Source organism: Podarcis melisellensis (genome assembly GCF_964234715.1).
Source record: "Podarcis melisellensis genome assembly, chromosome: 3".
NCBI lineage: Eukaryota > Metazoa > Chordata > Lepidosauria > Squamata > Lacertidae > Podarcis > Podarcis melisellensis.
Window position 1 is genome coordinate 55,617,369 of NC_138530.1, and position 27,778 is coordinate 55,645,146.

The 27,778-nt window shown below is 40.6% G+C and overlaps 1 protein-coding gene across 1 annotated transcript in view; it reads left to right on the forward strand.

The window, feature by feature from the left end:
- Nucleotides 1-27,778, forward strand: part of SYNE1 (spectrin repeat containing nuclear envelope protein 1) — a 274,657-nt gene that overhangs the window by 42,971 nt on the left and 203,908 nt on the right. The window contains 13 exon segments of the mRNA XM_081905258.1: nt 570-665; nt 2,676-2,759; nt 3,341-3,361; nt 4,163-4,255; nt 6,777-6,955; nt 8,371-8,567; nt 8,769-8,878; nt 12,967-13,017; nt 18,772-18,879; nt 20,189-20,326; nt 21,586-21,750; nt 26,213-26,325; nt 26,919-27,087. Coding sequence (XP_081761384.1) covers nt 570-665; nt 2,676-2,759; nt 3,341-3,361; nt 4,163-4,255; nt 6,777-6,955; nt 8,371-8,567; nt 8,769-8,878; nt 12,967-13,017; nt 18,772-18,879; nt 20,189-20,326; nt 21,586-21,750; nt 26,213-26,325; nt 26,919-27,087 — 1,524 coding nt within the window.

The window sequence follows — 27,778 nt, forward strand, 5'->3', positions numbered from 1 at the left end:
CCCTTCTTTCAGTGAAAGGCTCTGCAAGTCTTTGGGTTATTCTGCTTCATCAAGCAGAATAACCATTCCCAGCTATAAACAGAGCAAGCTCGCTTGCATGTGCATATTCCTATAAATAGTTTGGATGGGTAGTTTCTTCATAACAAGTCCATAGTCATCATTTTCAAGGCAATAGAATGGGGGTAAAGTCACCATTCTACAATGGTTCAGCTTCTGTTTGATTATTTTCCACATCCTTTGACTTCCTCTGCATTAACCTGTCACAAACTATTGTGAGATTTTAAAGCTTTGTTTGCAGATCATGGAGGGGCCACCGGTTACCTTTTTATGCTGATAAATGACTTTTATTACTGCTGGTCTGTAAAAAAACAAAAACCCACATCATTCTGGAGCTGTGCTCCTCTTCATTTCTTCTCCAATACACCACTGAATATATTATACCACCCTTACAAGACATCTTCAAAATGTAAATAGAACGGCCAGCAGCAGGGAGTAGGATAGAGATGCTGAATCTGTGGCAGGGAAACAATGCATAACTCAATAATTCTTTCCACTTCTTTTCCTCCCAGCGCAATCCTCCCATGGTGGTCAATGATCTGTTTGAAGACATCAAAGATGGAATAGTATTGATATCCCTTTTGGAGGTTCTCTCAGGACAGAAACTGGCAAGTATTTTCCTATTTATAATGTATTTTTAATTTGCATCATCATTATTAATATGCTATGTTAGTGTAGCTCCAGATATGTGACCATTTTTTAGGCATAGAAATGCCAAGATTCACACACACACACCGTGCCACTCAATAAGTAATGTGTACAAACTTTATGGAGTCTCCAATTTCTGATTGATATATTAACCAGCAGTCCTGGCAGGATCAGGTCCAATCAGTGGGTGGTTTCAGAAAGAGCTAGTCCAGTGGGCAGCAAGTGATGTTTAGGTTGCGTATTATATCTATATTTAGATACAGATAGGTAGCCGTGTTGGTCTGCCATAGTCAAAACAAAAAAAATTCCTTCCAGTAGCACCTTAAAGACCAACTAAGTTAGTTCTTGGTATGAGCTTTCGTGTGCATGCACACTTCTTCAGATACACAGATAGATATTTAGATAATTAGGTTCAGGGTCGGGTGCCAGGCAAGGATTTCCCAGGGAAAACCAAGCACAACTAGAGAAGCTTGATCAAAAGCAGGTTTCATCAACAGACAGTTTAGAAAATAGAAAATAGAAATCTGTTCCAGCATCTCAGGCAAGCTGAGCTTCTAAAACCCAGAGCAAATTAGGGCAGAGGCAGGCTATGGCAGGTATTCAGAGTACACAATTAGAAGTGCCAGTGCTGGTCTGCAGTAGCAATTCACAAGGAGCTGTTTGCACCAAAATGAAGAACCTTTCAGTTATGTGCATCTCACTGACAACTTTGTCATACTATAATAATAATAATTTATTATTTGTACCCTGCCCATCTGGCTGGGTTTCCCCAGCCACTCTGGGCGGCTTCCACAAAGACAAAAATACACTAAGATGTCACACATTAAAAACTTCCCTGAACAGGGCTGCCTTAAGATGTATTCTGAATGTCAGGTAGTTGTTTATCTCTTTGACATCTGATGGGAGGGCATTCCACAGGGCAGGCACCACTACCAAGAAGGCCCTCTGCCTGGTTCCCTGTAGCTTTGCTTCTCGCAATGAGGGAACCGCCAGAAGGCTCTCAACGCTGGAGCTCAGCGTCCGGGCAGAACGATGGGGGTGGAGACGCTCCTTCAGATATACTGGGCCAAGGCCCAGTATACCTTCAGCTGGGATGCAGGGAAGCAGCTGAGAGGCAGTAGTATGTGACAATGTCCTGAGCTAATTCCTCAAGCACTTGTATGAAACCTGTGAATACTCATTCTATATAAAATATGAAACATGATTTCAGCAAATTAAATAATTTTATTATAAAGTTAGTCATAGACTGCAGACCATTTAGTAGAGTGACATACAATGTTCTGAGTGAAATTTGCTTCTAAGCATCTTTTTTGAGGCATATGACTCTCACGGCCCTTCTTATTTTTTACTTGTTTAAATTGCACATTTGATCATGGTCTCTCCTGTTTTGATAAGGAAATTCTCCCTCTTGTGGTAGAATTTTAACAAAATGCTCTGGAGTGTGTTTCACCACATTCACATTGAAAGGCAGAGACAGATTATTTTGATTAAAGTGTAGTTACTGTATGGACTGTGAGACATTAAAGAGGTATATTTAAGGCTAGTTCCAGAACCATTTCTTCTCTTCCAAGTTTCTGCTGTCAGAAACAGGTATTAAGAACAAAATAAAATAAAATGGCTTTGTGTTTTACCACATTTGGAATCTGTGGCTGGCCAGTTGCTTGTTCTGGGAATAAAGTGTCTTTATTACCTTACAGTGATTGAGTTATATGTAGTTGGTTTGCATGCATAACTGGAAGTAGGGAGCCAATGCTGAGTCAGAAAAAAAATAAGAAGGACTTTAAAAGGTCAATGTTGTTGTTGTTTAAAAAAATCAGAATATTGACTTTAGGAGGGGAAATCAGCACATTTTCTTGGAAGCAAATCTTGATAGAATTCACCGAGTTTCCTTTCAAGAGGAGTGTGTTTAGGATCTTATTGTCAGGCCATTGTGGTACTTAATTGTCCTTGTTATTTGTACTTTTTAAAAGCCCTGTGAACAAGGCCGAAAGCTGAAGAGAATTCATGGAGTAGCCAACATTGGCACAGCCCTTAAGTTCCTGGAAGGACGGCGGGTAAGTCCCATAGATAGCTAGATGTTTGCATCTGCTGTTGCAATTTGTGTATGAACTATAGTCATTCAGAGTGCACTCCATCAGTCCTAATTCTAAAAGCAGCTCCTATAAATTTTGCTGTTATTGCTGCCACTGCCTTATCTTGGTTGACTTTTCCATTTAATCTGTTTCTCTAACAAGATTTTTTAAAGAAACATGTGAAATGGAAAAGGTCAAGGAGAGAAAATAAGAATTATAGAATTCTGAAACTGAATACAAATATATTAGCTAATAATATTTCATAAAATCATAGAATTGGAAGGTACCCTGAGGATCATCTAGTCTGAAGGCATGTGAAGCTGCCATCTTGCTGAAGTTAAGCAAGTCTGGGTCTGATCAGTGCCTGGATAGGTGGCCTCCTAGGAACCATGTGAGATATAGAAATAACAAAAGAACATGGAATAAGCATGTCAGGTTCTTTATAGTATTCACTGATTTCTGTATATGGCAACATGGTATTTTTTGTCTTCTCTCATCTCTGTGTCCTATTCATTATTCAGATAATTCATTGTAAATATATGTTGTTTTGTTTTTCATGCTAGTCTGTGTACAGAGGATCACCGGTTGGTACAATAATTTTATGAAACATTAAACCATATAAATGAGTCAATTGAATAAAATGAGTGTCAGTAAAATGAGTTGCACAATTCTAAGCATGTTAACTTAGAAATGCAGCTGTGTTCGATGGAGTTTACTCCTGGGTAAATGAGTTCAGGATTGCAGCCTAAATAGTACAGCTTTTCCATCTGCTGTTAGCCACATTACTAAATATTTTACGTACAGAATTTAACATTGCACTATAACGAATGTCCTGCTTGTTCAGATGGAACCTTCCTCTCCTGCGCACTGTTCTGAGGGTTCTCCTGATTTCCCCCAGAATCAGTTTCAGGGGTTCAGTGGGTGGGTGGGGGGAGGGGGCTTTACATAGGCATTGGATTGGCCACTCTGAGAACAGGGTGGGCATTGGCCTGATCAGTCATGCTTTTGACCATCCATGCTCACTTGTTCTCTTTGTCACATTGCCTTGTCCTTCTGTTTGAGCTGGGGGAAATAAACAAAGCACCCTGCCGCTAATGCCAGTTCAGCTATAAAGGCATATTTGCAGTGCATTCACAACAGGGCAAGCTTTCCTGTTACATCTGTGTATATTGAGGACAATTGAATCTTAAATTCAAAAGTACATGCATAATTTTATACTTCATTTCTGTTATTATTTTATACGTTCTCTTTCTCAAAAATACTATAGACTATGCTTATTAAGATTCACTTTTCCCAAAAAAAATCCACATTGCTATAAAGATCACTCCGTTACTGTGGCTTTCTGTTGTGGGTGATAATAGTGTGCCTTTCTTTCCCTAAAACAGATTAAGCTTGTCAACATTAATTCAACTGACATTGCTGATGGTAGACCTTCTATTGTGCTTGGGCTGGTGTGGACTATAATTTTGTATTTTCAGGTACAGTTGTTGTTTGTTTAATGTATGAGATAAGCCTACAATAGTTATAGCAATAATTCCAAAATGGTTTGTCAAGGGGCACTAATGTACTGTGGCAGAACTGCTCGTGTATCATGAGAAGTAAATTAGCTCCTAAGAATTTGCGGTACGTGGAATGGGGACATTTAGAGCAGTTGGAACAAAGGGTTAAAATTTCCCTATGCTGCTTTCTGCTCCAACCAAAAATGCATTGCCCACAGCTTTTTTATATACAAATGACTTTAGTAAATATAACGTGTATTTTGGCCCTTAGGCGGTAGATTTAAACTCCATCTAGGAGACTCTTCATTAAGGATGCTATTGGAACAATAAAGAGATCTGACAGGGATTTGGTTGTGGTTTTTTTTTTTTTTTGTTCTTTTACTATTTTGAAGACCTAGATCAGAAGAAGGACCTATAGTAATTGCTATAATGTGGCTTTCCCTTTTCCCTTTTCACTGGTCATTGTTGTTCAAATTGTACATATTTTAAAAATACTTGATCCTGTTATCCAGTATCAGTTCCAAACTTAAACTAGCACCCCTAGTTTGCATGTGACTATATTTGCAAATGGGACGCGGGTGGCGCTGTGGGTTAAACCACAGAGCCTAGGTCAGAAGGTCTACGGTTCGAATCCCCGTGACGGGGTGAGCTCCTGTTCTTCAGTTCCAGCTCCTGCACAAAGTGCAAGTAGATAAATAGGTACCGCACCAGCGGGAAGGTAAACGGCGTTTCTGTGTGCTGCTCTGGTTTGCCAGAAGCGGCTTAGTCATGCTGGCCACATGACCCACAAGCTGTCTGCGGACAAACGCCGGCTCCCTTGACCAATAAAGCGAGATGTGCGCCGCAACCCCAGAGTCGGTCACGACTGGACCTAATGGTCAGGGGTCCCTTTACCTTTATATATGTAAATGTAGCCCTGGGTTCTTTGGAAGGAAGGAGAGGATATAAATTTAATAATAACTAAATAATAAAATAATAAATAAAAACTAATAATAGATACTACAATATGGAATGGATACAATTCCCATCAAAGGTTATATGTGAAAGCCAAGAAACTTTGGCTATAGCCCTAAAGAAAATTAATTGAAATAAAGTCCTGTACAAATAAGTTTGAATCCTTTCCAAATTAATGGCCACAACTTAGCAAATCAGATCTGCATGATTTATGGTATATAGTTGGAAAAGGAACAGGAGCAATGCATTATGCAGTCTTCCCTTCCTTTAGGCCTTATAGGAAGTACAAAGCAGAAGAGTATGTTTCATTGAAATGCAAGCCCTGACTGGGCAGCAGCAGACATTAACAAAGCAATGAGACTATTTCCACAGCCCAACCACTCATGCCAGCCAGGCTGAAAGGCAAATCACTGTGCCAGCCTGGAGCTGGTGCAGCAATTGAGCCCAAATTAAATTTAATGTCATGGGGCTGCTAGGGATCCAGTGGAACCTGGCTGGTTCAGACAGTTTCCACCTTCTTTTGGAGTTTTCTGCAGGATTCTGCTGGCAGGAATTTTTCGTTGGCTTTTTCTGCCCACCCATTGATTCAGTGGGCAGAATGGAGTTGCAGTGACATTAACCTTGCCTCTATTTAGAGATGCTATCATAGGACAAACACCTTCAACCTATGTTACCTTGAGAAACTCAGGTTTGGGGGGGGGAAGGAAAAGTAGCCCAGATGTGAAACATCTGTGAAAATGCTCCAGACATAGGTCTAGTTCACAGTGCTGCCTACTCCTATGAACACCTCAGACATGTTTACGGCTACTAAAAATGCCATTCCACTATCATGTGGAATGGCATTTGTGAGTGCATTAGTACTGTGTGTAAAGGATGTATATGTGGGCTCTATATTTTGTATATTACACATAAATAGCATATGAGCCATAACTTGGCCAAAGTATGACCAATGCTCTCCTAAGTGTGATCTGCCCTACATTTTTTGAGGCATGTCCTAAAATTTAGAGTTTGGCTAAGAGTTCATTTGATCTTATGGGACGCAGGTGGCGCTGTGGGTTAAAGCCTCAGCGCCTAGGACTTGCCGATCGAAAGGTCGGCGGTTCGAATCCCTGCTGCGGGGTGCGCTCCCGCTGCTCGGTCCCAGCGCCTGCCAACCTAGCAGTTCGAAAGCACCTCTGGGTGCAAGTAGATAAATAGGGACCGCTTACCAGCGGGAAGGTAAACAGCGTTTCCGTGTGCGGCTCTGGCTCGCCAGAGCAGCGATGTCACGCTGGCCACGTGACCCGGAAGTGTCTCCGGACAGCGCTGGCCCCTGGCCTCTTGAGTGAGATGGGCGCACAACCCCAGAGTCTGGCAAGACTGGCCCGTACGGGCAGGGGTACCTTTACCTTTACCTTTTCATTTGATCTTGCCCAGCTATTTTTGGTGTGGTCTTTTTTTATGAGATCCACTGACCAGTTCTAGACGATCTGATCTGCAGAAGGAAATAGGCTTTTTGTAAATTGACTGTTTCCATTACACTTAACCAACTTTATTCCACAAACAGATTGAGGAGCTTACAAGCAATCTCCCTCAGCTCCAGTCACTCTCCAATAGTACCTCATCTGTGGACAGTGTTGTCAGTTCTGAGACAGCCAGTCCACCATCCAAGCACAAAGTGGTCACCAAAGTCCAAGGGAATGCAAAGAAGGCTTTGCTCAAATGGGTGCAGTACACAGCAGCAAAGTGAGTAATCTTTAGATTGATATTAGCTAAATAATGTAGTAATAATTTATGGCACCTGCAAATTAAGAAGGTTTGTGCCAGAGAGATCAATAAAAATTGAAAAGGAAATTGTCTTCTGTCAGAATGGCTGTAAGAGGCAATACATTGTCAAAACACTTAAAATTCTTTTCCCAGCTTGAAATCATGAGCAGAGCAATTCAGTGCTATCATATTTTGTACCTTACTTCACTAATTGAATTTTCCTTCACTTTGCCAATGTATCCTCACAACTTGGCCAGTGATTGAATATAACATTCTCTTTGTAAACATCTAAGTAATTTCATAATACCAACTTTAATTTCATATTTGCACATAAAGAAAAATATGTGTGTTTCTGTATCTTCAACTTTAAGCTTTTAGAACACAATGGAAAGAAACCTTTGGCCTACAGTTTGTGGCACTGCATTTGTTTAGTCTTAACTGAAGCCAGAAGAGTGTGGGATATAGAAGGCATCAGAGGAAGATGACAAGACAGAGAAACTTAGATGAAAGCAAGCAACTGGAGCAGTGTGTAGCAACAGCTTTCAGCTGTTTGAATCTCTTAACATATAACATATGTAATCAGACTATTAACCAATTTGTGTCTGCTTTGAATAGCTTGAACAACCTACAGTTCAACTGCCTGTAATTATGGCAGTGCTGGTGTACTATCCATCTAGTCAGTTTGGACAGTTGCTATCTAACAGCCAGAATGGATTGGCCAAGAGAGAATGTGTGTTTTTCTAGATAGTTTCACCAGTGCAGAGTGTGGCTTTATGTTGCTTGCAGCTTCTTCACCACCTTCTGTGTATATAACCAGGATAGGATATGACCTTGATAAATTAGATAACTCTGCAATAAATAATGAAATGAAACTGAGCAGGAGACAGCAATATCATGTCATTGCAACAGAGGACAAATACTGTTCTGGAATATACTGATGGAAACATAGTATGTATGACACAGACACCAATCCTTCAGTTTTTCAAGGACAACTGCAGTGCATGCTCTCTGTTCCCTTTCTTGTTTATTCTTCTGCCTTGTAAAGAACTCTCCCAACTTCCCCATTAGTGTTGTGGATTTCGAGGCTATTATCTAGAAGTTAACTGTTTTATAGGCAGAATTAACAAAGTCTGCTGGGGTCCATCATTCAGTCTGCCCCCACACTTATTTAGTCATACATAAATGAGAGCTTGCATGAATACGAGTTGAAAAGAAAGACTGGGGTGTTTTATGTAAAATCAGGAACAGCATCTATGGTTAATTCAACTGAAAAGTAAGTTCTGTTCCAGGCATTGCAAAAAATTGTAACCCAAACCCAGGTTAATGATATAAGTGAAGATAAAGGTTGGGGGTCAGAACAGGTTGTTACAAAGTAATTTCTTCTTGTTGTGAAGGCAAGCTGGAATTGAAGTCAAGGATTTCGGACGAAGCTGGAGGAGTGGTGTTGCCTTTCATTCAGTTATTCATGCCATCCGTCCAGAACTAGTGGACTTGGAGAGGTTGAAAACAAGATCTAACAAGGAAAATTTGGAAGAGGCATTTACAATTGCAGAGTCAGAATTAGGAATTCCAAGACTTCTTGATCCTGAAGGTATCATATAATTGAATTTAACCACTGTTGAACTGTAACCCGAGCCTCATTTTAGTTTTGTTTTTGGGAGGGAGTTCTTTTTAAAATACTTGTGTGTGTTTGTGTGATATTTTAATTTTGCATGACTGAGGGCAGTGTATGTCCCAACATTTTATACAGTTCAGCTTTGTGTTAATTTACTGTCTTCCTCATTCTTTTCAGATGTGGATGTGGATAAGCCAGATGAGAAATCAGTGATGACCTATGTAGCACAATTCCTGAAACACCTCCCAGATCCTCATAATGCAGCCAGTGATGCACAGGAGACAGAAGTATGTTCTTAATTCTATTTTACACAGACTGCACAACTTTTACACAATATGTGCAATGCGGACAATATTTTACATAGACACAGATTCTGTATTCTCTCTGTTTGTCAAAGCACAATAGGGGTCGTCTAAAGAAGCTAGGAATAGTTTGAGTTGAGAGCTGTTGAGGGAAGATGATTAAGTACAATTTAGGGGGGAATAAATGTTTGCAATAGAAAGAGAAGGGGCAGTGGACTTGAATTGCTTTCTCATCTCAAGCAGCATCAGAAGTACCTTTTGATAAATAAACTTTTCAACTTGGCTTTATGGATATAATTGCAATAACTGCTTTCCATAAGTTTTGTTTCCTATCAACTGTTAAGCTATATGCAGCCCAATCCTGTGCAGTTTTACTCAGAAGTAAGTCTAATCTAGCTCAATGGTGTTTACTCCTCCCTAAGTGTGTGTAGGATTGCAATGTAAGGAACAATATATAAGTAAAGAATGTATAAATTATTACAGTGCAAATAATTTACGTGGGGATACACATTCATCTGTCCTTTCTAATTCACTTGGATTGTTGACTTTAGAAAATCTGTTTCTGCTCTGTATTTCTTTCCTGTTGGACTGGCCTAACTGTAGTATATTTTGTCAGCAAACAATCTTTCATTTGGCTTTTCATCCTGATCATACCATCTTTTGTTTGGCAAGGGCTAGTAGTGCCACTACTGAGACAATCTGTTCAGCTTCTCACCAGCAGCAGGACAGAGAAAATGCATCTGGTGCTTCTCAGCAATAATCCATGAGTTCTGTGGCTGAAGGGTGCAGACTTTCTGTCCTTTCCAGCCCAGCCCTCAGTAGTGACGGTGAATCATTCAGTGTAAAGGGATAATGCAAAGCGTTTTCTTTGCAGCTCACATATATATTTAAATATTTATGCCCCCTCAGGATATAAATAACAAGAGAAAAGTAACATTGTTATTTACATCTTGGTAGATCAGTGCCATATCTAGGGAAGCAGTTCATAGTATAGCTTTCACGTGCTTCTAAGAAGAATTATTTGCTAAAGGACTTCAGGGGCAGCTGGGGCATTGATTTCACTAGATGCAAAAAGTAGGAGCTGGGGCTAGTCTGGTGCAATTATTGGCTGAATCAGTGTTGCTAAATTCATTGGAGGCAGGGTCCATTGCAGTCCTATAGTACAGCTCTCTATCTTAGTATTTGAGCCTTGGCAACTGCCTTTTAAAATACACTGTCATGTCCTCTATGTAGACAATGGAGGCCTTTTATCAAAAGTACAAGACTATAAAATTCAGAATGTATTGTGCCTCCAGCTTTTTTAATAGGAAATGGAGATTACTTACTAGACAAATATGTATTGATACAAATTATTGATAAAATAAGTCACTCAGTTTTTGCTGAAAATCAGCAGGAAAATTGCATTTCCTTTGGGTTTCTGTGTTTTCCCTGTTGTCATCTCATCTTTCTTCCAGTGCTGATTTGTCTGTAGTTGCAGTGCAGTGCATTCAGGCATAACACAGAATATAGCACTGTTGTCTCATTTAGTGTGGAGCAGTGGTTTGTGATATGGTTGGTGGTCACATATTTTTCTGTTTCTGCAGCACTAGCAAAGCTCACCTTGCCCCCTTTTGCCACATATATGTGCATATATACCCACTCATGAATGCATGCATGCACACTAACAAGGAGTTTCCCTATCAGTGCCGCCTATGGAGAAACCTGGTACAAGGATTGCCAATTTCACCAGGCTTCTCCCAGGAAAATCCTTGTCTATCAGGGTGTTTTTGTGTGTGTCTATCAGACTCTGTGCATACTCCCCTCTTCTCAGAGCTTATTGCGTTTTCTATTTGGCACAGAGGCAGCTGGAAGGGTCTTGTGCCACTCACTTTGTCTCCCATCAGTGGCATCCCTGCACTTACTGGGAGTGAGAGGGTTATGGTGGCGGGGAGGTTGCAGCTGGATCAGCAGATTGGTTCTGCTGCTGGCAGTGGCGTAGTGTGGGGGGGTGCAGGGGGGCCAGCCGCACCGGGCGCAACATCTGGGGGTTAGGGGGCACAAATCCACGGGTTAGGGAGCGCAAATCCACGGGTTAGGGGGCACAAATTACTTGCCTTGCCCCGGGTGCTGACAACCCACGCTACGCCACTGGCTGCTGGACCTATGCAACTCCCCTTCCTGGTAAGTTCAGAAATGTTGATAATGAGAGACCAGGTGCATAGCGCCACTCTCTCCACCAGATGCCTCCAACTTGGCGCCCCACCTGGGAACACCATTGTGTTCTTTGCCTTCGTTCCTTCCAGTGAAAGAAACTATAACTGGTGGTTTGGATGGTGAGAATAACCCTGGAGATAGTGGTGTAGCAGCTGACTTCTCCCCATTGGTGTTAGGCAGAGAAAGCAGTAAGCAGGCAAAGTGGAAAAGAAGGGAGGTTACTATGATCACGGCCCCCTTATTGCCCTTTTCTTGTGTGTTGCACCTTACATGGGAACTAGAGAAAATACAATAGAAGTGTAAATCTCTCCCCCACCAGCTTTTTTGGTTTTTCATCTAGAATAGGCTTCCTCAACCTCAGCCCTCCAGATGTTTTTTGGCCTACAACTCCCATGATCTCTAGCTAGCAGGACCCGTGGTCAGGGATGATGGGAATTGTAGTCTCAAAAACATCTGGAGGGCCGAGGTTGATGAAGCCTGATCTAGAAGCAACTCTGTCCACTGACCCCAAAAGCATGTAGGCTACACCATGCTAGAGCAGCAAACAGAAGTGCAGCCCTCCCTATGGAACAGCCAGACAGAAGACCTCTGCTGTTTCTGCCCAGCTGTGTCAAATGATCTTGCTCTTAGTGCTACTTGTGGCTTATCAGGTTTGCAGGTTGGCCACCCATGCACTATAAGGCTGGGTTCTCTTTCTCCATCTCATAATATGAAAAAAACAGGAATTGAAAAATTATCAGAACAGACATATTGTTTCTTTTTAAAAGATATTAAACATTTTTTAATTTGATTTTTTTAAAAAAATTAAAGACTCATTCATTGAGTGCCATTAAACTTAAGTGTTGAGAAGAAAGGGGAATACACAATACAAGGGGAAATTACTATCCCAGAAATAAGTGTTTATAGCAGTTAAGTAATTTGCTGGATCTCCTGCTACAAGGCCAGTAATTAAGATGGATACTCACATGAAGTGATGGTAGCATGATAGACCTATTCACTAGATTACTCGTCACATGAATTTTATCATGAAGTGATTACAAAAATCACTTGTGACTGTCTGACTTTATGTGCCTCTGTTGTACTGTTTTGTCCCACAGATGCTACTTAATGCTTTTAATCTAACGTTTTCATATTATTTTGTGTGATCACTATTTTACTTCAGTTTTCATTGGCTAGCAGTTCATTAGTTTTCACAGAGAACAAATGTTTCTTTCATGCAATTACACTAGGAGATACAGTAAAAATATGTTCAGAGATTTTCTGTTAGTTGGTATGCCTACTCATGTGAAGTCTCAAAGAGTCGTGCTGATTGGTACTTAACCATTTCTACCTGTAAAATTGTTTATCATTGGTATTCCCATGTGCCTTAAAGCATAAGAACTAAACAGTGCTCTCCCTACTTCCAAAATTGTGTTAGGATGAGGTTAGCAAAGGTGCAACCACACACACGAATTTGGTGTAAATCCAAACATAGTGAGGGTCCAGTACTAGGGACATTCAGTCTACCCTTGTCTTGTCTTGTCTTGTCTTGTCTTGTCTTGCCTAGAAGGGAAGGCATCTCATGTCTCAGGAGCCTATTTCTCCCTAGAACTTTGTGCCCACCTCTCATCTGCTTTACGGCTACTGAGAAACATATTTACAGTTGGGAACTGTAGAGATAAGTTATAATATTTGATCAACAAGGAGCCAAGACTCAAAGTCTTCCCTCTTCCAAGAGGTCTGGACCTGAAGATTTAGCAACTTCCTGTGCATTGAAGAATAATGTACATACATTTTTCAATGTACTTCTCTCTTCTTTCTTTCTTTCTTTCTTTTTTCTGTGTTTATTTATTTATTTGCCTTTCTCTGCTCCCGCTATCCATTTTTCTTCATATCGCTAGAAGCCACTTCAAGCAATTTCATCTTTTGTTATTTCTAAACCTAAATACAAGGTAAGGTTTAAACATGGTGAATTAAACTGACTCACTAGTTTATTATTATTTATCATTATGTATGTAAGCCACTTGATCATCAGAAACCTATAGTTGGCATTGCTAGATATTAACTATTTTATCCCATGTTTTTTGGGGGGTGTCTTCACCTTTTCTCTTTAGACACTATATTTAACTGATCATCCTTATATAACAGATGGTTAATTAAACATTTTATAACATACTTTCTATGTCATCTAAAGTTACATATACTAGCCAGTTTAATATAGCAAATAATAACAAAATACTCTTCAAGGGAAAACTGTGTAAGGAACATTTCAATAGTCCCCAGGTGCTGACAAAGCTGACAACCAGCTCTTGTCAACAAAAGTCAAACGTTCAACACTTTGCAGCCAGTCTTGGTCCAGTATCAGGAAAGTATTGCATTCAGAGGCAGCTGCTAGATGTGAAAATGTGGCCAAATAAGGGATGCAGAATCTGCATGCAAAAACTTGCTTCTGTACACTAGTCTCTTTTGCCAGGTTAACTTTTGAAGTGGCTCACAACACGAAAAGAATAATCAACAATAAAATAAAGTAATTAAACTGAAAGAGCATAAAACAACATTGTGAAATAAAAAACCCCACAGATTTAAAACAGCCAGGTCACTAACAATAATTTAAAAATGAAAAGTAGAACAATATCCATACAATTGGATGCACATCTGACTTGTTCCATATCTTAGTGGATAGATTAATATACATATTTTGTCATGCCACCCAATTTTTGAGCAGTGTGAAGTTCCAGGGATTCCAGGTACTTACCCTGGGTCTGTGTTTCCTTTGGAATGTGATATAGTGGAGACTGTGGAGTCTTTATGATATAAGGTTTATTTACACATATATACAACCTGAGTCAACAATGAAGGGGTTCACAGCATTAACACCCCAAAAGGGCCTTGCATCTTTCATAGCCACAGCCTTGGATTCCAGCAGAAATCATGCATGGCTCTGTCTTTCTGGCTTCCCAGCTTGCTTCCAGCTTCTGGCTCACATAACACAAACTCTTAACTCTGGCCTTTGTCTTTCTAACTACCAGACAGTTGAGGGAGGAGGGCCCACCCATTTTCTGCCTGGCACAGAACCACTTCCTTTGTGACCTTAATGAACCATACATAGGCCATTACCTCACCAGGAACCTCAGACCTTGTGCAAGCATAGCATATACTCTGCTCGCTCAACTTGAAATAATATTTCTATTTGGACTCTGGAGATGTGTAAACGTATCAGACTAATTGCCTGCTTCCTGTGAGAGGACTTCTCATGGGCATCTGGTTGTTGGCTGTGACAACAGAGTGTTGTAGTAGGTGGGCCTTTGGCCTGATCCAGCAGAGTTCTCCTTATGTTCTTACCTCTTGCACCTTTCACACTACCACTCCAAAAACAGCAGTCATGGGACAGAGGTTGGAGCCTTTCCCCCTGTGTTGTTGCCCTTGACAGAGTCGCTGTTAGGCAGCAGCGGAAAACTTGCTTTGAAAGGACAATTCGCATCAAGGGATCAGCACAGTGGGAAAGGGGTAAACCTCCCTTCTCCCGTGGCTCTGAACCAAATGCCACCCACAATGTCTGCATCTGCTTTTATCAGAAAAATGAAGAGGGGAAAGGATGTCTGGTCTGGAGATGTGTTTGCACTTTTGCAGCATTGTGTCTAGTTTGTTCTTTGCATTTTAATAGTGATGCTCTATAGAATATTCAGCAAATCTTCAGAAAGCTATTCACTTTTCTTTATACAAAGCTAAAACACAACATTTTGAGAGTCAAATCCTGTTAAGTTGGCTTTTTTATTTTTACATGGTGATGGCCAACATTAGTCATGCTCAGAACTTACTGCTGTAGTAACTTAGCAGTTCAAAAGCACGTCAAAGTGCAAGTAGATAATATGAGAAATAGGCTTAGAAACAGGTTAAAACTTAACGGCAAGGATTTGCTGAACTAACAATTTGAATTGGAATACAAAAAAGGGAGGTATGAGGAGGTCCGGGAAACATGTTAAAGGAAAATGAGAAATGGAAATCTGCATGTTTTATTTTTTTCTTTTTAATTATTTTTACTTCTGTATTTTTGTTACTATTTTTTATTCTTTTTTTCCGTTTTTTCTTTATTGTATTATTATTAAAAACTTTAATAAATATTCTATAAAAAAAAACAAAGTGCAAGTAGAACGTAAACAGCATTTCCATGTGCTGCTCTGGCTCGCCAGAAGCGGCTTAGTCATGCTGGCCACATGACCCGGAAGCTGTACACCGGCTCCCTCAGCCAATAAAGCGAGATGAGCGCCGCAACCCCAGAATCGGTCACGACTGGACCTAATGGTCAGGGGTCCCTTTACCTTTACCTAAGTTTAGTAGGTCTCCTAGTTGGATTCATTAAGTTTAGTAGGTCTCCTAGTTGGATATCACCATGAGAAATGACTTTATTTTCCAAAACAATGTTACTCCACATCCTGATGTTCAAGCATATGGTAAATTTGTATATACATATTTGTAAGGAAATAACTGTTAAAAAGTTATAACATTTTAATCCTGCTCTTCTTCCAAAGAGTTCCCATATTCCATGAGAACTATTTTCCACTTTCTTTGATAATCAAAAGGTTAGGTTAGGATGAAATGGTGATTGCCCCAGTGATACCCAGTAGTTTTGTAGTGGTGTAGAGATAGGAATCCAACTTTCCATTATCAAAGCCCAATATGCTAACTGCTACACTGCTGGCTCTCCTTTAATGTTATGGGGTGAGTGTGAGTGGGTGCAAAAAAGTTACTCATAGTGCTCAAAGTGGAAAGGAAAAAGGCAATGGATGGTTTCAGATCACATTAGCTTCAATTACATCAGTTACAAAGACGTAGGATAGAATGAGGCCTGCCTCAACACAAGTAAAATGACAACAAATGGAACCTGATTAGGCTTGCCATGGCATGACCATTTTCAACTTGCAGTAATATGGAGGCAGGTGGTACTAATAGCACTATAAGAGGCACCATCTGTATTGGCAGTCTGCTGGCTTTTGAACACATACTTGTTTACACAGGTATCCCCCTGATTTCCTGTCCTTGGTGTCCTATCTTTTAATTGCTGTATGTACTGTTTTATGGTATATTTTAACTATAGATCTAGTTTAATGGCTTTATGTGTTTTTATTTTTTGTAAGCCACTTAGAAACCTATTCTGCCATGAAGCAATACATAGATTAATAAATAATCCTACCCCATCACTTTGATCACCAGCTCGTCCTACAATTTCAACACTTGCTGAAAACCCATTTATTTTCTGAGGCCTTTCTTGGTGACTAATACTAGCTGACTTCTTTTAATACTAGCTGCTTTCTTTCTGTTAACCTAGTGGCTGCTATTTTACTCCGAATTGTAACTGTATTGTTGTGCTCCTCCCGCCCTTTTTTTGAATACCACCTTGTTATTGTGTAACAAGGTATGTAACATGCTGAAGTTGGAAGCAGCCATGGGTGACATCAAATAACCTGATTCCCAGAAAAAAGATAGGCCAGCAAATGCCACATTGTGCACCACAAGTACCTGCGCTACTTCATAGATGTGTCTATGTTGCATCATTTCTCTTCTTTTAGATTAATGCATTTGTTCCTGCTTAAACATTTCCCTAGGTGCCAAATAGCAAATGAGTTTTTTTTTAATGATACAGTTCTGTTTCAATAACACCTCAATCTGTTGAAGATATAAATTCAAATATTTGCTTAGATTGAGTTCAATTTGTTAAACAGCAGTATGGTGTTAGGAATATAGGTTGTTAAACCTTTTTACCCAATTCAGTTGCACACAGCAGCTGACCTCTTTCTGCCCCTCTTGCAATGAGCAGACCACACAAAGTTACGTAAGTTAAAAATGTTTTACTTACAGATTTAATGTCTCAATCCTCCACTGTTCCATGCAGCAGCAAGGATAATACAGGCAAAATATAGAATATAATTCCAAACATGTGCTGTAAACTCAGAAGCAAGGTTACAGACATCCTCCTTAGTTGGTTACATGATACAGCAAGAGAGATAGGAAGGAAGGAAGGAAGGAAGGAAGGAAGGAAGGAAGGAAGGAAGGAAGGAAGGAAGGAAGATGAAATAAGCTTCGCTTCCTCTCCAGAGGAGAGGGGGCATGACCTAACTGAGCATAGGAATCAACTCCGGTCTTAATCCCTTCATGCACTAACTAGCACTGTGCTTGCTAGTTATGTTTGACTGCAATCTCTCACAGGAACATCAGTTCCATCTATCAATTGGTCATGTGTCTGGGGCTGATGGAAGTTGGAGTTCAAAATCATCTGAAGGGCAACGGGTTCCCAATCCCCAGTCTCAAGTTTGCTTTCATGGCCATGCAGTCCCCTAGAGTCCCATTGCAATATCCCTATTTGAGTGTTCATGCTGCACATGGTAGTAATCAAATGAGGGGAAGAGCAGAACACTCTTCACTATCCCCACCCCTGCTGTCACATCCTTAAGTGTCCTGCCACTCTGTGTGTGAGAGAGAGAGTCTGCCATAAGAGGAAAGAGTGTAGTTCAGTGGTAGAGAATCTGCTTTGCATGCAGAAGGTTCCAGGTTCAAACCAGTCACATCTAGAATGGCCCCTGCCTGTAACCCTGGCAAATCACTGCCAGTCAGTGCAGATAATACTGACCTAGAAGTACCAATAGTCTGGCTCAGTGTAAGGCAGCTTTTTCTGTTCCTTGGGTGGGGACACTGAGTGCAGTGCATTGCAGTGCAGTGAGTGTCTCATGAGGTCTGAATACCAGAATAGGGCTCCTGTAATCTGACTCAATGGTGCTGCATCAAGGTGAAAGCAAATGACTTACACAATATCACATGACTTTTGAGAATGCCCAAACATGAAGATACGCCATTATCATTATTATTAATAATACCCTGCCCATCTGGCTTGGCCTCCCCAGCCACTCTGGGCAGCTTCCAACAGGATTTTTAAAAACTCAAGGTTCAAAACTTCCCTAAACAGGGTTGCCTTCATATGTCTTCTAAAAGTCAGATAGTTGTTTATTTCCTTGACATCTGGTGGGAGGGCCATCTACAGGGCGGGCGCCACTACCAAGAAGGCCCTCTCCCTGGTTCCCTATAACCTCACTTCTCTCAGTGAGGGAACTGCCAGATGGCCCTTGGTGCTGGACCTCAGTGTCCAGGCTGAACAATGGGTGTGGAGATGCTCCTTCAGGTATACTGGACGAAGGCCATTTAGGGCTTTAAAGGTCAGCACCAACACTTTGAATAGTGCTTGGAAACGTACTGGGAGCCAATGTAGGTCTTTCAGGACAAGTGTTCTATGGTCTCGGCAGCCACTCCCAGTCACCAGTCTAGCTGCTGCATTCTGGATTAATTGCAGTTTCTGGATCCACCTTCAAAGGTAGCCCCATGTAGAGCGCATTGCAGTAGTCCAAGCGGGAGACTACTGCACCACTCTGGCGAGACATTCTGTGGATAGGTAGGGTTTCAGCCTGCGTACCAGATGGAGCTGGTAGACAGCTGTCCTGGACACATATGCTATGAGGAAACAACTAAATTATTTGTATGCCACCCCATATCTGTAGATCTCAGGGCAGTTCACAACATAAAATTAGAGCAAAAGCTGTATACATACTTGGAAAATGTGAAACTGGTTTTGCATGATAACACAATTTATAGCACACACAGTCTTACATCTTAAACAAGATGTGGTTTTCATTTGGCCTATTTATTTTTACCTGTCACAGAGAGAGGACAGACTAATGCTAAGAGACCTGAAAATATGGGTAGAACAATTTGAAAGAGACTTGACAAGAGCACAAATGGTGGAAGCAAGCTTGCAGGAGAAGTACCAGGTAAGAATGGGGAGAGTTTTCTGTTGCAAAATTAAACATTTGATTTTAAAAAATAGTGATTCCTTGAAGCAAGTGTTATGCATGTGGTTAACTTACGCTAGCCAAACTTTCACAATGCTCCCTTGATGTGAGTTTGTTGGGGGGAGAAGAGGGTATTTCAGACTTAGTTAAAAATGAAGAAAGCCTTTCATACGGCAGGTGGACAGACACACATACTCAAGTTTACATGTGATCTAATCCCACCACATATGTGACCAAAACTCCAAGATTAGTTTCAGATTTAGCCAGCATAGTGCAAAAGCACACTTCAAATATATAATCAAAGAACTGTGAAGAACTGGAGGCCTCCAAATGTACTATAGCACCTTCAATGTAGAACGAGCTCTCAACCCTGTCTCTGCAGGACTGGTTTCAGGTTTGAGGTGCTCCTTGGCAGAGAGCCCTGTAGTGGATCTCTTCTTCTGTTTATAGACGTTGCTGTGCTTGGAGGCAGTAACAGTGCTTCAAGCAGGCAGGCAGCTGAGCCAAAGTCCTATCATCATCATCATCATCATCATCATCATCATCATCATTATTACTATCTGATTACAAAACTGATTTAAAGCTAAAGCAGAACAAAAGCTAAAAATGTTCATATACATAAAAGGTAGCATAATACATCCCACCCTCTAAAGGAGGGCACAGTATCTAAAACTTTCCAAGTTAAAGCCTGGCTGAAAGTAAATGCTTTTGTCTAGCACAATAGGTCCAAACCAGCACTTTAAATTTAGCCCAGAAGCTAGCTTCTGCTTAGAGCTTTCAGACTGGGAAAAGGTGATCTATGGGGCCCCAGAATGCTGGTATCATAACAGATGCACAAGGGTGCTTGGTGGTGGTGCTGTCCACGTACCCCTGCTTCCTCCAGATAACTCAAATAGCTTTCCAGAGGCAGTAAGAATGACAGAGACGATTTGATTAGCAGTGGACGCTGTTACAAATGCATGGTTTGTCCAGTATTACAGATCACAGATTTGTAGATTTGGAAGGGACCATGAGGGTCATCTAGTCCAACCCCCTACTTGCAGGGATCTTTCACCCAAGATGGGGATCAAGCCCGTGACCCTGAGATTAAGAGGCTCATGCTCTACTGACTGAGCTATCCCTCATCTCATTAATTTCTTGCGTGTTCTGCTTCCCGTCCTATATGGGTCAGAAGAATATTGAGTCCTTGCCATGTCTTATGTCTGCTTTTCTATTTTGGCTTGGGAGGAACTTATTTTGCTCTTTTGCCAATATTTCTTTTATCCTTGCTCTCTTGTTTCCCTTGCAGTCCTTTAAACATTTCAGAGTACAGTATGAAATAAAGAGGAAACAGATTGAATCTGCAATACAGTCTCTAAGGAAAGACGGCAAACTGTCTCTTGATCAAGCTCTGGTGAAGCAAGCATGGGACAGAGTTACTTCCCGGGTAAGTTTTCAAAAAATATTGTTGCACACATCCCAGTCTCTGAGCAGTGAGATACTCCAGGGGTACCACCACTTACACTGGGTTTGCTTTCTTAGAATGAAGGTAAATGGAGTCTGTGGTCTCTTTAGGATATATAGTTTTATTTGCACACCTATACAATCTGAGCATAGAATGAAGAGGCTCATAGCATCAACACTCCACAAGTCTTGCCTCCCAATAAGGTTCCCAAGCCATAGCACTGGGTTTAGCACAAAGCAAGACAAGTCTCTGTGTCCCAAGCTTCCAGCATGAGCCAAAATTCTCTCTCATGCATAGTCTTCCTTGGCCTGATGTTCCCCATCCTAGGTTGAGTGGCAATCAACCAGGTAAGTGGGGCAGGTGGGAATTCCTACCCCTTACTGGACAGCACCACCATTTAGTGAAAATCTCACCTGAATAAGAGATATTCATTCATTCTCTCTCTCTCTCTCTCTCTCTCTCTCTCTCTCTCTCTCTTACACACACACACACACACACACCAGTATTTTCCTCCCTTCTGTGGCCCTAAAATCTACTCTGTGTTCCCCACAGGTAGCTACTAGGCAGCTATGCAACTATACTGTTTAGAAGACATAGCAATGTCCATGTCCATTGCTCACTACTGCTTACAGCCCATACACAAAAAGGCACAGTCACTGGCCATATTCCAAAGTGTTGCATTCTAGGATCCTACCTTCCTAGTAGGCTGATTGACTTCCTCCTGGGGCCTGATTGGGCTGCTCCTGCAGGCCAATCAGATTGTTGCATTCTAGGATCCTACCAGCCTATTGTTCTAGGATCCAAGTTTAGTACATAACAGGTATAGAAGTTTTCGTGCAGAAGGAAAGATGGTACATTTCAGGAACTGGAAATGCTGATAGAAGCAGAGTGGTGTGTATCATGGTATAGGTACTTCAAGTTTCTTACTAGATTGCTTTATATATATTTTTCCTGAAAATTTTGTTATTGTATGGCAACACTAGCCACTTGTCTGAAATCTCAGTTTAATGCAACTGTCAGCTTATCCATAAAGAATTTTTTAATATACTTACACCTCTGCTTGTTGTGGAGGAGCCAAACCATATGGTTAGCATTGTGTTCACAACATCATTATTTATCAATATTTTCATGTGTATCTGGGGTTTTTGAATCAAATACATTACATCCCCCCACATCCCTAAATAATACCCCCAGACTATACACACTGATGCTACTAACAGTCTTAATGTTTGTATTTCCAGATATTTGAATGGCACCTGCACCTTGATAAATCTCTCCCTGCTCCCCTGGGTACTATTGGAGCCTGGCTTCATCGTGCAGAGGCTTCTCTTACAGAAGAAATCATCAGTCAACAAGCTCATGAGGAAACAGCAAACATCATAAACAGAAAGCTTGGACAGCAAAAGGTTTGTAGTGTGATTCTTCATAGCGGTTATATTAAAACTATCACATTTTGCTAAAACACAGTGTAGGATGATATTTTGATAACATGAGCAGCATTAGGTTCTTTTGTCAAAAACTAAGTAAAAAGAAGGAGGCTGAAATAGATTGGTATTCTTCACGATAAGAGAAAAAAGATCCTACTTTAAAAAAAGAAAGGTGTGCATTTCCTTTACTGTTTTCAGCTTTTGCTATCATGTTTTCTAAATGGAGGCCCAAATATGTTATGCTAGTTTTGCTACATTCTTTGAAATAAAAAGAGAATCCTGAATGAAACATTGCTTTCATGAGCGATATGTTAGCAGCCTAGGTTAAATGAACACTTGGCCAGCTTTCTCTGTTCCCTCTAACTTCATCCATTCACTTGCTTTGTTTATATCCCTATTAATAAATGTATATCTTAAGTGCTTAAGCACAAACTAAGGAACACAAGCATAAGTGGGCAAAAAATAGGGCAATTTCAAGGAGGAATAAGTTTCCAAATGTTTTGGAAACCACCTCCCAACCAAGTGGTAGTTTCTTAACTTCTTTCTGCCTTTTTGATAGAGGGGAGGGGCTTGACAGTGGAGCTTTAACCACTGTTATTTCACCCCAGAATGGCGCCATGTCAAGAGCATTTAAGAAGAAAGGGCAGCAGCTGGAATATGGTTTCTGTGAGAGCAGAGATCATTCCTGACCTTGATGAAAAAGCCAAAATGCAGAATGGGACACCAGTCAAAACAGAAAGGGAGGCCTGCAGAGTCCAGAAGCAAGCTGCATATTTTGCGGGGCTATGGCAGGCTCCTGGCGGAGGGAATATTCAGTGAAAATTGCCTCCTCCCCTGTTCTGCCACTGGGATTCCTTTGCTGGATCTGTTGACAGAAGAATCCCTTCGATTTGTGGGAAGTGAAGGCTGGTTCCATTCAACCCGATGAAATATGTTTTAATTTAAAAAAGCGCACCCCATTTCTCTTTGGTATTGAAACAATATTAGTGATATTAAATAAATGCCATTATTTACTCCTATGCAATTTTAAGCGGGCTTTCTACAAAGGTCTTCTAATTGTTTGATCTTAATGATTTATTTTCTTATTCGTTTTGTTATTAAAATGTGCAGCATCTCTTTGCAAAGTTGTAAGAAAAATTTCTTCTTTGTTATGACATAAGGCAATATTTAGTTAATTGGTTTTCTCATGCTGAATTGCGATGGGAAGATCTGAAATGGGGAATTTAGACATGGGATTAAATGTGTCCTTCTTAAAATCAGATTAATTTGGGGCATCTGGTGGATGCCCTCTAAATCAATCTAGCTTAATAGGTCCCATTCCAAATTAGAGATTGGAGGATGTCTGCCCAATGATTTTAATAGACTACTTTAACTGTACTAATGTGACTAACAATGAAATCCTATACATGTCTATTCAGAAGAATGCCCAGTTGAGTTCAGTGGGACTTGGCGGATTCCTGCCTTAAATTTATTTAAATGTACATCATTGCATGTGTTAGGAAGCTATCAGCATAGGGCTTAATGTTGCCTGCCTGGCTGACTGTGACCATGAGCAGCTTGTAGATAGGAGCATCTGGGAAGGAGAGGAATGACTTGGGCCTATATAGGAAATATCCAGAGCCCTCCAGTTGCAAATAATGACTGGTACTTTGCATGTATGCTGCCCGCATGCAGTTTAGGGCAAGCCAGAAGGGAATGTATAATTCTCAAATTATGTTTAATGCTTCTGATTGCAAGCTTTACCTCATAGAATCATAGAATTGGCAGGGACCCTGAGGATCATCTAGTCCAACCCCCTGCAATGCAGGAATATGCAGCTGTCCCTTAGGGGGATCAAACCTGCAACCTTGGCATTGTCAGCACTAACCAACTGAGCTATCCACCTCCTCAAAGTGTTTCATTTAAATTTCATAACTTTCAGTTGATGGATCACGTTTTTAAAGAAATGTTTTACAATTATAAATACTTCCCAAAATTATTATCTCTGCAACTTTATAGTGTTTAGAATGCTTCTTTATCAGCAGCTGTAGCTCCTTGAAAATGTCATTCAGGCACTTGTAATGCATTACATTTTGTTGTTTTTGTTGTCTTCAAATGTTGCATGTTTCAAGAATTGCTCTCTACCTAGGGATGTACGAACATGCCTCAGTCCTTTTCAATATTCATTTGCACATTCATCTGGCATTTTTTGTTCTGCTGCAATTGTTTTTATGTTCCACAAGCCAATGTTCAGTTTCATCGTCACCTCATGTCAGTTTGCCTAGCGCGCAACAGACGCTCAGGGTTGGATTCACCTAATGAGTACCGTCAGCAAGCTCCTTTCACGCATCTCTTCCACTATGTCACTGACATCCCTGAAATTGGCCCACAGGGAGTTGGAGAAGGCCCAGAACAGGGGGAGGAGAGGGGGGATCATTCTACCTGACAAGCTGCACTGCTTGTGCTGATGGGACATTCACCATAGTGTGACATTGAAATCCATCCTGATATCTCAATTTCAGGCCCGTACTTATTCAATAAAATAAAATAAGACAATAGGATAAGATAAGATAAAATTAATTTGTGTTTTGTCTTCATCTAAGTCTTACTAAGGGACGTGGGTGGCGCTATGGTCTAAACCACTGAGCCTAGGGCTTGCCGATTGGAAGCTCCTGTTGCTTGGTCCCAGCTCCTGCCAACCTAGCAGTTTGAAAGTACGTCAAAGTGCAAGGAGATAAATAGGTACCACTCCAGCGGGAAGGTAAACGGCGTGTCTGTGTGCTCCTCTGGTTTCGCCAGAAGCCACATAGTCATGCTGGCCACATGACCCGGAAAAACTGTTTGCGGACAAATGTCAGCTCCCTTGGCCAGTAAAGTGAGATGAGCGCCGCAACCCCAGAGTTGTTCGTGACTGGGCTTAACTGTCAGGAGTCCCTTACCTTTTTTTAAAAGTTTTACTGGTTACTTGGGCAGTACTACTGCCCTTATACTGATTTAGGCTCTAGTTTTTTGGATTAGGTTTGCATTTAATTTGCAGCTGTGTTCTGTTTCTTGTTCCTGTCTTTATTAGTACTTTGTTGTGAGAGAGCTAATCGTGAGTACACTGTACACAGCCCAGTGCATTGTACAGTTGTACAAGTACAGTGGTACCTCAGGTTACGGATGCTTCAGGTTACAGATTCCACTAACCCAGAAATAGTACCTCGGGTTAAGAACTTTGCTTCAGGATGAGAACAGAAATCGTGCGGCGGTGGTGTGGCCGCAGTGGGAGGCCCATTAGCTAAAGTGGTATCTCAGGTTAAGAACAGTTTCAGGTTAAGAACGGACCTCCAGAACAAATTAAATTCTTAACCCGAGGTACCACTGTAGCTGTGTTAGATGTTTATACACAGTGAGTATGTAAACTAAAAAGCAGCTATGAAGCATCAGTTCAGTAGCCATTGTGCCACAATAGGCAGACGTGGCAGAGCTGTTGGCAGTAGCAGCAGCACCTGTCAGGTGGTTGTGGGCAGCAGCCCATTCTGATTCCTTATTGTTGTAAATCTACTTGGATGCTTTGTTGTCTTTCAAGTTAAGGGCTGTGAAAAGCAGTATTTTGAAGTAATTTTGTCACAAGAATGACAAGTGAAAAAATTGAAGTTGGCTTACTTATTTACCTATATCAACCTTATGCTAGTCAGTTTACATAAGGGCTATGCATCAATAAATCCTCCACACTCAGGCAGCCCAAGGACAGATACATGTAGCATCTTTTCATTCTGGATATTTCTTAAGTGATGATTACTAGTAATTCATTTTAATATGTAATCTCCCTTAAACCTTTGAAGTACTGTTGCTTAGATACTACAGAGAAGAGTTATTATTAGGCTTATACTGATTTGTATTTATCAGCATGGGTTAGCGGCTTCCCATGTTTCTAACACAGACAATACTTATTGATCAGTCTTATTTCATGTGCCAAAGTTCACTGTGCATTGAATACATAACATACTTGATGGATCTAAATCTGTAGGTTTTAAGAGGGGAATGAATTTGTTCAGGTGCTTTGAGCAGTGCAGTAAATGTGCAGTGTTGGGATAGAGGTGGAAAATTATAGACATGAAATGTTAACAGCTGCCAACTGTTGATTTTTATCTCAACAAATGATAGATTGGTAGATAGATACCTTATGCAACATGTTCCCTTCAAGCTGTAAGTGCTTTAGGCAGTGCCTCTATTGCCTGTTTTCAAATGTGCCAGAATTATTAAGCACAGCTTTGGCTCAGTATCTCACAAGGCACTTTCCTTCTGTAGAAGCTTTTGCTGCTGTAAATGCTTTACCTCGCATATAAATGTAGCAGCGTGATCAAATGCTCTCATACACTGAGTCATCAGTGCAGATTTCAAAAATTGTACTTATTAAAATTGCCTACAGTGAACCTTTTTTGCCTTCTCTTTTCCTTTAAAAAAATATCCAATTTAGGATGTGCTTAAAAATGTAGATGGTTACAAAAGGACATTCCAGGAGATCCACAGAGCTCGATTTGTCAATGGAGTCCCTGTTCCACCAGAACAGCTAGATGATATGGCAGAGAGGTAAGTCATATTTCATTCTTAAATGCTGCAATGATAAAAGGATCTGTTTGATTTACATTATTTTCAGTTAAAGTCGGTGCCTCTTAGGTTTCCAGTGGGCTTTTACTGTCTATGGAAACAACAAGTTGTTGTTGTAAACATCTTGCAAAGCCTTTTCTGGCTATTACTGATAAAAGCTTAAAATTAAATAAGCTGTGGATTTTGATCTCTCTCTCTCTATATATATATATAGTGGTTGTTGTCAGTGAACGTTAGGAAATATGTTATGTAACAACACCTTGAACATATTTATGGGAGAAGTAGCAAAAGGATCACTTGACAGTGAAAAGCATTTAGACTACAGTCTTAAATATATTTACTAAAAAGCAAGCTGTTGAATTAAATGAAATGTACTTTGATGTAAGCATGTTTAGTACAGAGCAGTAAGTCACATTTTCTTCACTTAATAAACATAGTCATTAGTTTGCTACTAATTAGCAATATACAAAATAACAACAATGTAAAATTAAATATGCCTTTAGGCTTTGCATTTGCAGCTTGAAAATGTAATTTTCTGCAAATTGAATGTTAACTATAGTGTGATTCATGTCTAGGTTTGAATTTGTTGCCTCTACATCTGAGCTCCATCTGCTGAAAATGGAATTCTTGGAACTGAAATACCGTCTGCTATCACTCTTGGTCCTTGCAGAATCAAAATTAAAATCATGGATTATCAAATATGGAAGAAGGGAGTCGGTTGAACTACTTCTTCAAAACTATATTGTAAGCTTATCTTGATTCATTTTTTAATGCAACTTTGAAACGTAAATGAAATATATAAACCAAGAATGCAAAAATAAATAGATCTTACAGCATTGTATCAAAATGGTGCCCCTCCATTGGCAGAGCATATCCTTCAGCGGAATGAGCAGAGAATCAACCTTTGGCAATTCCTCTTCTCCCATGCAATCCCCATACCCCTTGAAAGCTGCTCTGGGGGCCTACCCAATCTTCCAGAACAGATTTTTGGGGAGCGTTCAGGGCAAATAAAATTGCCTCACTCCCTTTCCTGCTGATGGATAACACCAGCTGGATAACACCCACAGCTGCATGGTCTGTATGATGGCAATCTTTCTTCCTTTTTGGAAAGAAAAAGCTTCCTTCTTCTTCTAGGCTAACATATTTTCCACAGAAAGGAGTTACAGAATGAGTGGAGGTGAAGCCTCCCACATTGTGATGAGTCAAGGCACACACTGTGCCACATCGCCCATGTTCTTAATATATGCTCTTTTTACTAGGCAACTGTCAATCCTCTGGAAATGAACTGTTCCCTCCTAAGTAGTCACAAAGCATTCATGTTCAGCTTTCTTAGCATTTTACTTAAGAACCTGCAGTTTTGTGTTACAATGGAATTGACTCAGTTACAGAATTTCATTTTGCCTGCAGAATGTGCTGGGTTCAAACCCTGCCATTG